At 36.6% G+C, this 13,651-nt stretch overlaps 1 protein-coding gene across 1 annotated transcript; it reads right to left on the reverse strand.

Annotated features, from left to right (window-relative positions):
- Nucleotides 1-1,132: 1,132 nt before the first annotated feature.
- On the reverse strand, nt 1,133-2,075 carry LOC137282165 (histone-lysine N-methyltransferase EHMT2-like). The gene is made up of 2 exons (XM_067813893.1): nt 2,013-2,075; nt 1,133-1,755 (listed from the first exon to the last, which is right to left on the reverse strand). The coding sequence occupies exon 2, from the start codon at nt 1,613-1,615 to the stop codon at nt 1,133-1,135; it is 483 nt and encodes a 160-aa protein (XP_067669994.1). The 5' UTR covers nt 1,616-1,755; nt 2,013-2,075.
- Between the last annotated feature and the right edge of the window lie 11,576 nt (nt 2,076-13,651).

A 13,651-nucleotide genomic window follows, 5' to 3' on the forward strand; every position in this document is an offset into this window, starting at 1 on the left:
GAAGGTCATTATCATCAACATCATTTTCAAGAGGACGTTTGGTTTTTTTTGTGGGGATTTCATAAGCCATATTTAGGGTTGAGATTTCATCATCCGAGCTCCCCACCCACCACAGAGTATCACAAGGACAATGCTAAAAACAAGCGGATCTCCAGCTTGCAGCACCAAGGATACCCGGATGATATACTCCAGCAGAAAACTTAAAAGATTAATAGTTCCACCAGATTGGCCCATGAGCCACCGCCTTCTGGCATAGGACTCTAGGCAAATTTCAGAACAACATATGTCAAAATCAAAAATGTTTTAGATAATATAGCCAAGTCCAAAGTTATAACAATTCTAAATGACATGTGTGCATTGAAAAATATAACAATACTCCATGCACAGGGCTTGGCATGACCAGCCGATTGGTCGAACCGGGCCCATTCGACCACCCGTCTGGGCGAAGTCAGGGCCAAAGTGGTGTACTGAGCAACAGGAGCACGATTGCAGTCCCCTATTGCAGACCCCTCCGCCGACACAGGGCCGCAACCCACGGCAAACGGGTTGGTGGACCAAATATGCCCCCGGGTCCACTACGGGGGTGTTGGCGAGCTCTTGGCGTTACCCAGCACCCACCACGAGGAGGTGGCTCGCCACGGTGCCCATGACATCAAGCAAGCAGTGTGCGGTAATGTAACACTAGGCACAGACACGTAGGTGTCTTGACCACAATATCGTGACGTCATCAGTAGTGTGACGTCACTGCATTTGGCACCACCTCGGCACAGTCTGAGGTCACAGAGTGCAGCGAGATGTAAACAAACATTTTGTTGTTGTGTGTTTCACGATTAACGAGGAAATTATGACACATGATTAAAACAGAATTACATCACGAGATGCAGGGTTCATATACCAACGACATATCATCAAGATTTACAGTCAACAATGTCCTTACCTGATTCTGTAAAGTTCCATAAACAACAAAATGTCTGAAAATATTCTCAACAAATTTTATTTTTCCTAAAACACAACAAATATTCTCACCTTGATAAAGAATTATAAACAACGCGACGACGTGAACGGCACAGACCTCGACAGCGTCAGTAACGACATGTCCCCCATCATTGTCTACATCAACACTACCGTCACTTCACTGCAGTGCACCACGTGACACCAGGAGATCCGACAGCTGACGATGTCCCCAGCGTCTCGCCAAGTCGGCGGCGGTCTCCCCGATGCTGTTCCTGGCGTTGACGTCCACCGCGTCCAGAGACAGCACAAACTCCACCGTCGTCCTGTCTCCTCCCATACAGGCGTAGTGAAGGATGCTGTTACCGTCATCGTCCACCAGTGACACATCAGCACCTCGACTCACAAGCAGCTCCACCATATCTCTGTGTCTCCATCGTGCTGCCCTCATCACCGGCGTCATCCCGACGTCACCTCTACTGTTGACGTCCACCGCGTCCAGAGACAGCACAAACCCCACCGTCGTCCTGTCTCTTCCCTCACAGGCGTAGTGAAGGATGTTGTCACCGACACCGTCCACCAGTGACACATCAGCACCTCGACTCACAAGCAGCTCCACCACATCTCTGTGTCCCCCACGTGCTGCCGCCATCACCGGCGTCATCCCGACTCCACGTCTACCGTTGACGTCAGCCCGACCTGTGTCCAGGATCCGCTTCACCTCCTCCAGTTTCCCCTTCCAGCAGGCGGCACGGAGGAGGTCGGCGTCTGCCCGGGTGTCTCTACGTGCGGTAGTCGGTGTCGCTGTAACACGAAGTAAACTCTGTACACAGGTCGGACATCTTTATCTTACAGCTACGTTGTTCACATCTTACACTGATGATACAAAACTCTTGATACATAATCTATACATGTATCATGGCTGACAAGAAACTGTCAGGGAATGAGAACAATTAGTTGATGTTTTTCACACATTAGTCATCTACATGATTAGAATGTTAACTGACAGTCCTGTGTGTTGTCTGTCCACTAACTACACGCGTGTCATTATCTCCACCCACCTCGTGTCTCAGGTCTTGAGGGGGACCCAGACTTCCGTGTGTCCCTGCTCGTGGCTGTGAAGACAAACATGAGGCTTTGAATGAGCATATTACGTTACATTACATTACATTACATTACATTCGCATCGTTGATATCTAAATTATAAGTATGATCGAAGATATCAGATTATAAATAATTAGTATAAGAGATATATATCAACAAACCCATTGTACAGACTAGAAATTGTGAAGGGGTAGTTTCTAAAAGCCATACAGTTTTCCGGTAAATGACACCGGGATTGTGTTTAGAAAGTACACAAAATTCTGACAGATGTGACAACTTGATACCATGTATACACAGTGGAACTAGCGACTATCGCATCTGGTCCACCATACCCTCCCACCTACCAGGTACATCAGACATCTGTGTAGGTCCAGGTCTCTGTGCTTCCGTCTCGCTCCTGGCTGCAACACAGAGTATGTCATGTAGATATGTATCTAGAAAACTTAAACAGATTATGTCATGTAGGAGACTTCAACACTGGTTCCGTATCTGCCCAGGAAACAACTACAACAATGTGGAAGCCCAAACATATGTTGACTTACAATGGTACTATTATGTTTGGTGGTATTATTATGTATGGTGGTATTATTATGTATGGCGGTATTATTATGTATGGTGGTATTATTACGTCTGGTGGTATTATTATGTATGGTATTATTATGTATGGCGGTATTATTATGTATGGTGGTATTATTACGTCTGGTGGTATTATTATGTATGGTGGTATTATTACGTCTGGTGGTATTATTATGTATGGTGGTATTACTATGTATGGTGGTATTATTATGTTTGGTGGTATTATTATGTATGGTGGTATTATTATGTATGGTGGTATTATTATGTATGGTGGTATTATTATGTTTGGTGGTATTATTATGTATGGTGGTATTATTACGTCTGGTGGTATTATTATGTATGGTGGTATTATTACGTCTGGTGGTATTATTATGTATGGTGGTATTACTATGTATGGTGGTATTATTATGTATGGTGGTATTATTATGTATGGTGGTATTATTATGTATGGTGGTATTACTATGTATGGTGGTATTATTATGTTTGGTGGTATTATTATGTTTGGTGGTATTATTATGTATGGTGGTATTATTACGTCTGGTGGTATTATTATGTATGGTGGTATTATTATGTATGGTGGTATTATTATGTATGGTGGTATTATTATGTATGGTGGTATTATTATGTATGGTGGTATTATTATGTATGGTGGTATTATTACGTCTGGTGGTATTATTATGTATGGTGGTATTATTATGTATGGTGGTATTATTATGTATGGTGGTATTATTATGTATGGTGGTATTATTATGTTTGGTGGTATTATTATGTATGGTGGTATTATTACGTCTGGTGGTATTATTATGTATGGTGGTATTATTACGTCTGGTGGTATTATTATGTATGGTGGCATTATTATGTATGGTGGTATTATTACGTATGGTGGTATTATTATGTATGGTGGTATTATTATGTATGGTGGTATTATTATGTATGGTGGTATTATTATGTATGGTGGTATTATTATGTATGGTATTATTATGTATGGCGGTATTATTATGTATGGTGGTATTATTACGTCTGGTGGTATTATTATGTATGGTGGTATTATTACGTCTGGTGGTATTATTATGTATGGTGGTATTATTATGTATGGTGGTATTATTATGTATGGTGGTATTATTATGTTTGGTGGTATTATTATGTATGGTGGTATTATTACGTCTGGTGGTATTATTATGTATGGTGGTATTATTACGTCTGGTGGTATTATTATGTATGGTGGTATTACTATGTATGGTGGTATTATTATGTATGGTGGTATTATTATGTATGGTGGTATTATTATGTTTGGTGGTATTATTATGTATGGTGGTATTATTATGTATGGTGGTATTATTATGTACGGTGGTATTATTATGTATGGTGGTATTATTATGTATGGTGGTATTATTATGTATGGTGGTATTATTATGTATGGTGGTATTATTATGTATGGTGGTATTATTATGTATGGTATTATTATGTATGGTGGTATTATTATGTATGGTGGTATTATTATGTATGGTGGTATTATTACGTCTGGTGGTATTATTATGTATGGTGGTATTATTACGTCTGGTGGTATTATTATGTATGGTGGTATTATTACGTATGGTGGTATTATTATGTATGGTGGTATTATTATGTATGGTGGTATTATTATGTATGGTGGTATTATTATGTATGGTGGTATTATTATGTATGGTATTATTATGTATGGCGGTATTATAATGTATGGTGGTATTATTACGTCTGGTGGTATTATTATGTATGGTGGTATTATTACGTCTGGTGGTATTATTATGTATGGTGGTATTACTATGTATGGTGGTATTATTACGTATGGTGGTATTATTATGTATGGTGGTATTATTATGTATGGTGGTATTATTATGTATGGTGGTATTATTATGTATGGTATTATTATGTATGGTGGTATTATTATGTATGGTATTATTATGTATGGCGGTATTATTATGTATGGTGGTATTATTACGTCTGGTGGTATTATTATGTATGGTGGTATTATTATGTATGGCGGTATTATTATGTATGGTGGTATTATTATGTATGGCGGTATTATTATGTATGGCGGTATTATTATGTATGGTGGTATTATTATGTATGGTGGTATTATTATGTATGGTGGTATTATTATGTATGGCGGTATTATTATGTATGGTGGTATTATTATGTCTGGTGGTATTATTATGTATGGTGGTATTATTATGTTTGGTGGTATTATTACGTATGGTGGCATTATTATGTATGGTGGTATTATTATGTATGGCGGTATTATTATGTATGGTGGTATTATTATGTATGGCGGTATTATTACGTATGGTGGTATTATTACGTATGGTGGTATTATTATGTATGGCGGTATTATTATGTATGGTGGTATTATTATGTATGGCGGTATTATTACGTATGGTGGTATTATTACGTATGGTGGTATTATTATGTATGGCGGTATTATTATGTATGGTGGTATTATTATGTATGGTGGTATTATTATGTATGGTGGTATTATTACGTATGGTGGTATTATTATGTATGGTGGTATTACTATGTATGGTGGTATTATTATGTATGGTGGTATTATTATGTATGGTGGTATTATTATGTATGGCGGTATTATTATGTATGGTGGTATTATTATGTCTGGAGGTATTATTATGTATGGTGGTATTATTATGTATGGTGGTATTATTATGTATGGTGGTATTATTATGTATGGTGGTATTATTATGTATGGTGGTATTATTATGTATGGCGGTATTATTATGTACGGTGGTATTATTATGTACGGTGGTATTATTATGTCTGGTGGTATTATTATGTATGGTATTATTATGTATGGCGGTATTATTATGTATGGCGGTATTATTATGTATGGTGGTATTATTATGTATGGCGGTATTATTATGTATGGTGGTATTATTATGTATGGTGGTATTATTATGTATGGTGGTATTATTATGTATGGTGGTATTATTATGTATGGTGGTATTATTATGTATGGTGGTATTATTATGTCTGGAGGTATTATTATGTATGGTGGTATTATTATGTATGGTGGTATTATTATGTATGGTGGTATTATTATGTATGGTGGTATTATTATGTATGGTGGTATTATTATGTATGGCGGTATTATTATGTATGGTGGTATTATTATGTCTGGTGGTATTATTATGTCTGGAGGTATTATTATGTATGGTGGTATTATTATGTATGGTGGTATTATTATGTATGGTGGTATTATTATGTATGGTGGTATTATTATGTATGGTGGTATTATTATGTATGGTGGTATTATTATGTATGGTGGTATTATTATGTATGGTGGTATTATTATGTATGGCGGTATTATTATGTCTGGTGGTATTATTATGTCTGGAGGTATTATTATGTATGGTGGTATTATTATGTATGGTGGTATTATTATGTATGGTGGTATTATTATGTATGGCGGTATTATTATGTATGGCGGTATTATTATGTATGGTGGTATTATTATGTATGGTGGTATTATTATGTATGGTGGTATTATTATGTATGGCGGTATTATTATGTATGGTGGTATTATTATGTCTGGTGGTATTATTATGTATGGTGGTATTATTATGTTTGGTGGTATTATTACGTATGGTGGCATTATTATGTATGGTGGTATTATTATGTATGGCGGTATTATTATGTATGGTGGTATTATTATGTATGGCGGTATTATTACGTATGGTGGTATTATTACGTATGGTGGTATTATTATGTATGGCGGTATTATTATGTATGGTGGTATTATTATGTATGGCGGTATTATTACGTATGGTGGTATTATTACGTATGGTGGTATTATTATGTATGGCGGTATTATTATGTATGGTGGTATTATTATGTATGGTGGTATTATTATGTATGGTGGTATTATTACGTATGGTGGTATTATTATGTATGGTGGTATTACTATGTATGGTGGTATTATTATGTATGGTGGTATTATTATGTATGGTGGTATTATTATGTATGGCGGTATTATTATGTATGGTGGTATTATTATGTCTGGAGGTATTATTATGTATGGTGGTATTATTATGTATGGTGGTATTATTATGTATGGTGGTATTATTATGTATGGTGGTATTATTATGTATGGTGGTATTATTATGTATGGCGGTATTATTATGTACGGTGGTATTATTATGTACGGTGGTATTATTATGTCTGGTGGTATTATTATGTATGGTATTATTATGTATGGCGGTATTATTATGTATGGCGGTATTATTATGTATGGTGGTATTATTATGTATGGCGGTATTATTATGTATGGTGGTATTATTATGTATGGTGGTATTATTATGTATGGTGGTATTATTATGTATGGTGGTATTATTATGTATGGTGGTATTATTATGTATGGTGGTATTATTATGTCTGGAGGTATTATTATGTATGGTGGTATTATTATGTATGGTGGTATTATTATGTATGGTGGTATTATTATGTATGGTGGTATTATTATGTATGGTGGTATTATTATGTATGGCGGTATTATTATGTATGGTGGTATTATTATGTATGGTGGTATTATTATGTATGGTGGTATTATTATGTATGGTGGTATTATTATGTCTGGAGGTATTATTATGTATGGCGGTATTATTATGTATGGTGGTATTATTATGTATGGCGGTATTATTATGTATGGTGGTATTATTATGTATGGTGGTATTATTATGTATGGTGGTATTATTATGTATGGTGGTATTATTATGTATGGCGGTATTATTATGTATGGTGGTATTATTATGTATGGTGGTATTATTATGTCTGGAGGTATTATTATGTATGGTGGTATTATTATGTATGGTGGTATTATTATGTATGGTGGTATTATTATGTATGGTGGTATTATTATGTATGGCGGTATTATTATGTATGGCGGTATTATTATGTATGGCGGTATTATTATGTATGGTGGTATTATTATGTATGGCGGTATTATTATGTATGGTGGTATTATTATGTATGGCGGTATTATTATGTATGGCGGTATTATTATGTATGGTGGTATTATTATGTATGGTGGTATTATTATGTCTGGTGGTATTATTATGTATGGTATTATTATGTATGGCGGTATTATTATGTATGGTGGTATTATTATGTATGGTGGTATTATTACGTCTGGTGGTATTATTATGTATGGTGGTATTATTATGTATGGTGGTATTATTATGTATGGTGGTATTATTACGTATGGTGGTATTATTATGTATGGTGGTATTATTATGTATGGTGGTATTATTATGTATGGTGGTATTACTATGTATGGTGGTATTATTATGTATGGTGGTATTATTATGTATGGTGGTATTATTATGTATGGTGGTATTATTATGTATGGTGGTATTATTATGTCTGGCGGTATTATTATGTATGGTGGTATTACAGTGTTCAAGAATAGTGTCTGACCCTCTGACAAATCTGGCAGATTTACCAATGGTCAGACAGAAGTCCCCAACCTGCTGGACCCAGTGTCTGACTGAATATATTACACTGACTTTGTCTGAAGTTGTTATTTGTGGCGTGTGACACTTGTTCACTGTTTATAAATTTATGTTTATAATGTTTGTCATTACATAATGTTAATAATTTCAATGCCAATAATGAGAAATGTTAAATCGGAAATGTGTGTTTTATTTTATTCTGTGAATGTTCAGTGGGTCAGACAGACATCTGAAACTTACAGGACTCAATGTCATGTTACTTTGAATCATCATTCGTAAACATGTGCATATATATCTAGAAAACTTAAACACAGATTATGTCATGTAGGAGACTTCAACACTGGTTCCGTATCTGCCCAGGAAACAAATACAACAATGTGGAATCCCAAACATATGTTGACTTACAGTGGTATTATTATGTCTGGTGGTATTATTATGTCTGGTGGTATTATTATGTCTGGTGGTATTATTGTGCCTGTGGTATTATTATGTCTGGTGGTATTATTATGTATGGTGGCATTATTATGTATGGTGATATTATTGTGCCATTTGTTTCAGCTTATATATATTGCTGTACGCTACCTTGACTGAAGCTGTTAAGACTGAAAACATCACTGGCTTGACAGTCAAAGCTAACTTCCGCTTGTAGAAAAGCGAAGTAAAGGCATTCTCACACGGCTGCTACTGTTGCAGGCCAATGTAGATTCTTAAACATGCTCGTGTAAAAAATGCCATGTAAATGTAGTCTTCTATGCATATTTTTTCTATAGTTCATGAAGAGAGTATGTGAAATGCAGCCTATCATTTTGAATATAGGAACAGAGCAAACTGAAGGAAGATAATGATGGTGGCTGTTCACTGGTGCCAGTAGATTCTCCTCCATGCAAAACAGGTGACAGTATTTTCGACACATGAACCTACCATGCACCTGACAGAATGAACTTTGAATCTGTTCACATTTTAACAAACCAAGATACATGCTGCCTAATCCCAACAGAAGTCATTGTTGGCCCTGGTCTGTTCACAATCCTACCTATTTCAGTGATGGCTCTTACAAAATACAGTGTTTAACAAACTTACCTCGCTACCGTCCTCACACAACATACACATCTCACCGCCAGCCTGGAAATGCCCAGACTAGCGTCCCTGGTCGCGCTAAGGAGGGAGTTATGACGTCATTGTGACGTGTCATGTGAGGAGCAGCAACGAGTTTGGCGCTCGACTGCGTGTGTTACTTGTATGGTCAACCGATAAGCAACAGCCACCCCCGGCCCTTCCCCAGGTTGGGGGTTGGGGGGGTGGGGTGTGTGTGTGTGGGGGGGTGAATCTGAGAAATTTACAACAGTCAGCATTAACTTCATGTTTTGCACGATCCTGGTGATATAAATACGCAGCGAGATGAAAGGCACCGCTGGCCTTCAATAATATTATGCTATGGACATTTCCCCCCGAATCTCATGGGGAAAACAAAGGTTATGTTGCACTTTATGTCTTCATTATCTGGTCTGATAGATTCCTCACGGGGTAAAACTGATCGTAGTCTATACAATATGTCTTGTTTAAAGGCCACATGCAACGTAAAACACAACTTTGCAGATTCTGGTACCTTTCGGTATGCACTTACCGAAACAAATCATACAAAATGCCAATTCAACCTATAAAGTTGAAAAAACGCGATGAAAAAAAAGCCCGCGAAATCGGAGTTCAAACGTTTCACTAAATTGCCCCAGCGCTGGGGGGGGGGGGGAAACTGGTTTCAACAGCTGTGCCGCGCTGCGTCCATAACGCATGCGCAGTGAATAGGTTCGCGGAGTTTGAAACAATGTGCATGCTCAGCGTCTGAGGTGGTGAGCAGTAGTCTAATCGTGGTTGTGTACGCAAACAAGTAAATAATCTACTCGTTCCGTAAAACAACTTGTTGATTGTAGTAAGCAGTCTCTGTCACAGAGAAAGCTCAGTGTCTGGTTTATTCACACCTATATGTCTGTCTGCCTGTCTGCTAAAGACAACATGCAATACACAGCTTCAATCATTGACCACGTGCAATTTGAACTTAACACCTATCAGACTATACGACATAAAGAAAATAAGTTGACTTATGACTCGTGCACCCGAGTCCCGTGTCTGCCACATTATGTAACTAGGCACGTGTGATACACATGACATGTTTTTATGTCTGTGGGTTGCAAACAAACTACATTCATTTTTTTCGGATGACTGGATCTGACGGAAACTGGTGCAAACTCTTGTCAGTTTCAAGTCCTGCTTTGTACTTTGACGAATCTCCATATACATTCTTCATGGATAATGACTTGTTTTCGTGTATATGATTTTGTTTGACAAGAGTATATGAATCCATACTGAAACGACGCATCAAGTACACATAAAGAAGTTGTTATCTATAAAGAATCTTACTTTCTTGTGACGGGCTATACTTCTAAAATGCCCGTCAAACAGATCATCTTTCTGTACACACAATGAACCCTCAGCATATCAGCAAATGAAACAGCCAATCGGAAGTCGTCGTTACACTTGAGTGCATATCCACCCGCTATGACTGGGTTCGGTCTCCTGAGGGCTTCGTTTCGGGGGAAGTGAACCCAAGTACAAAATATTGCACTTTTGAAACGCGATTGTACGTTTATAATTGTGTTTATTTGTTTTTTATATAAAAGCAGCAATGTATATTATATGTCATGAATAAGTGATAAATGTGTTTTAATTATGTTTGATTTTTTGGTTGCATGTGACCTTTAACAACTGGATGCCACAGGGACATATATGTCCTTCCTCTACATCCCTCACTTTGAAGTCCAATAAAATTATAAATATACCACGCATATATAAACACTTCACAGTTTTGGATTCTGCGGAAAATTCCGTTTCTTGATACCATCCACTATTATCTCAGACCAAGCTGAAGTGATTAAACTTACCTTTCAAAATAGCTTTCATCGTAAATGTCGTCATTTTCTCAAACTTAACAAAATCGAGATTCACAGCGTTATTTGCAGTATGTTTTGAAATGTGAAAATCGGATAATTACTGGGAGTTTTGAATTTCAAAAATAGCATCTTAATGATCACTGATATCAAGTTTTCATGTAACCAGTAATGATAATTCTGAAACGTCGCCGATGAACCCAGAATCGGTTGGGATGTTTTCGACAATTCACTTACACGAACGCTGAAGTGCACTTTCCGCCATATTGGTTAGTGTTTACAAAATCACGTTTTGAAGAGGTCGGCATTGAGACGCCTATAACATCACGTATATTTCATAGTCAGCTGCGACAAATGCATGATTGAATTCCCCACACATCTTAGAATCAAATTACAAATGGTCTTTGTCACCAAAACCAACTGTCTAGACAAAACGAAAAGAAATATACTTGGTATGAAAACGAACGCTGTGCTCGAAAGACAGCGCTTGTTTGAAAAGTAAACAAAGAAAAAATCCAATTTTACACTGCGTGGCATTTTCGGTAATATTCCAACATCCAGCCGTCTAATCATTGCTTACAATGGCTCAATACGCTTAGTATATTCAGGGGAAGGGCATCGTAGCAAAAACTAGCAAATTAAAAATAGATACAATGAAATAATTTGGTAATTCATAAGAAACTGTCAAACTTTTAGTGCGCCGTGACGCCATGACTGACTCAAAATCACGCAGAACGACAACGGTACTTATCGGCATTTCTGGCTTTTTCCGCCATTTATAATGTAAACGATAAAAACATGTAACAATACACAGATAGTCAGAATAATTCCGATTCTAACATTTATGTACAAAAGATCCCTGAATCAAGGAAAACGTCCTCGCAAAATCCAGTGTACCCTTGTCAGCGAAGCCGCCATTTTGAAAGAAATCGGTCATCGGTAGTGATGTCACACGTCAACATTGTTGCACATATTAGGCAATATCTTTGAGGGGAAGGTCGGTTGAACAAGAGTAAACACAATGCCCATACCATTCCGATTGCACTTTTAGTACTGTGATGTATATTTTGCGTATCGTTCAGATATTTTTTCATGAAACTGATTTCAGTATCTACCTATATCCATGTTCAACACCATATCATATGTGGATGTAAGGTATACGTGTTTATTCTTTGAAAGCGTCTGATTGTTCGAATAATATTTACATAGTAAATTGACTCAGTAAGTGTACTATACCACATTTTAAACCTCTACACAAGTGTTGGAAGATCACACGTAGCCATAACTGCAACATGTGCTTTAGCTCCCGTGATGTACAATATTCAATACGTTGGGACAAATATTGCAGTTTCATATGAACAGGTTAATAAACAGCGGTTTAATTCCAGTAAAACTGATAATATTAATGAAAATGATTTGTATTGGTTTGTGTCGTTTTATAGACAAAACAATTATCAATATTGATTGACCAGGTGCGAGTTTGTCAAAACCGTTTCATGATTTATTATCATTTTTTTCGATAATAAATTCGATTAAAATATATCTGATGGCAGAATATCTAACTCACACAATATTTATACGAAAATTGTTAAAAATATATAAACCAGGTCATGTCTTAATTTGGACAAGCCTTACGTCCATATGCTAATACTTCTGTACTGAAAAAGCGATCTCCTTGTACCTTTCATTGCATACTTATGAAGTGAAATGATTTCATAATCAAATGAAGAAAAGTCTATTTCCTAAATGAATACTCAATGAATATTCAGGTGTTGTGAAATTGTGATTTACGCTAAATTGATTCTAGACAGGTGCGCGTATTGCTCACAATAAGATATGTAGTAAAACCGGGTAATTGTTGATGTATTCAGGACCCTATTTCAGTGATAAAACCATTCATTTTATATTATGGCTAAAAAGTGTTGAATTCTGACACAGAAGCCGAGATCTATTAGACACTGAGTGGAAATTAGGTTAGATGTATACTAATCAGAGTCGTCTTTTTCCGACGTCACAAAATTCACAAAACATGACGTGACGTCAACTAAAATGTCGCATTATTTTCAGTTATTTCACTACATTTGAAAATGTGGTTATTACTCCGTTAATAATGATGCAAAATTAATAAAAAACACATCTACACAAACAGGAGAATATGGGAATCTAAGAACTAAAATATGTATCGGATAGGGACATCCAAATCGCTAATACCTGCTTTTTCATGTAGTACACTGGCATCTTTTCTTACAAATTGTGAAACTACCAAAAGGTATCCTCTCACACTGGTTAACTTTGTATTGGAATAGTTTGGTTCACTGTGAACAAAACATAACGGAAATATACTGTCCGTATCCACAGCAAATTCTCTCCATGTGATCGGAGTTACGTACATTGACCTAATGTAAACCATAGCTGAGTTATGCCCCCTTATCTTTATACGTGCATGACCTCACTGTCGACGTTTGACGTCATAGAAGAAAATCTAATTTTGACATTTATTGCGGGTCATTTTTGATTTTGTGAGTATGACGTTATGCATTAGCACATACATCCATTTCATATACACTTATGTCCTTCAGA

Source organism: Haliotis asinina, chromosome 4 (genome assembly GCF_037392515.1).
Source record: "Haliotis asinina isolate JCU_RB_2024 chromosome 4, JCU_Hal_asi_v2, whole genome shotgun sequence".
Lineage (NCBI taxonomy): Eukaryota > Metazoa > Mollusca > Gastropoda > Lepetellida > Haliotidae > Haliotis > Haliotis asinina.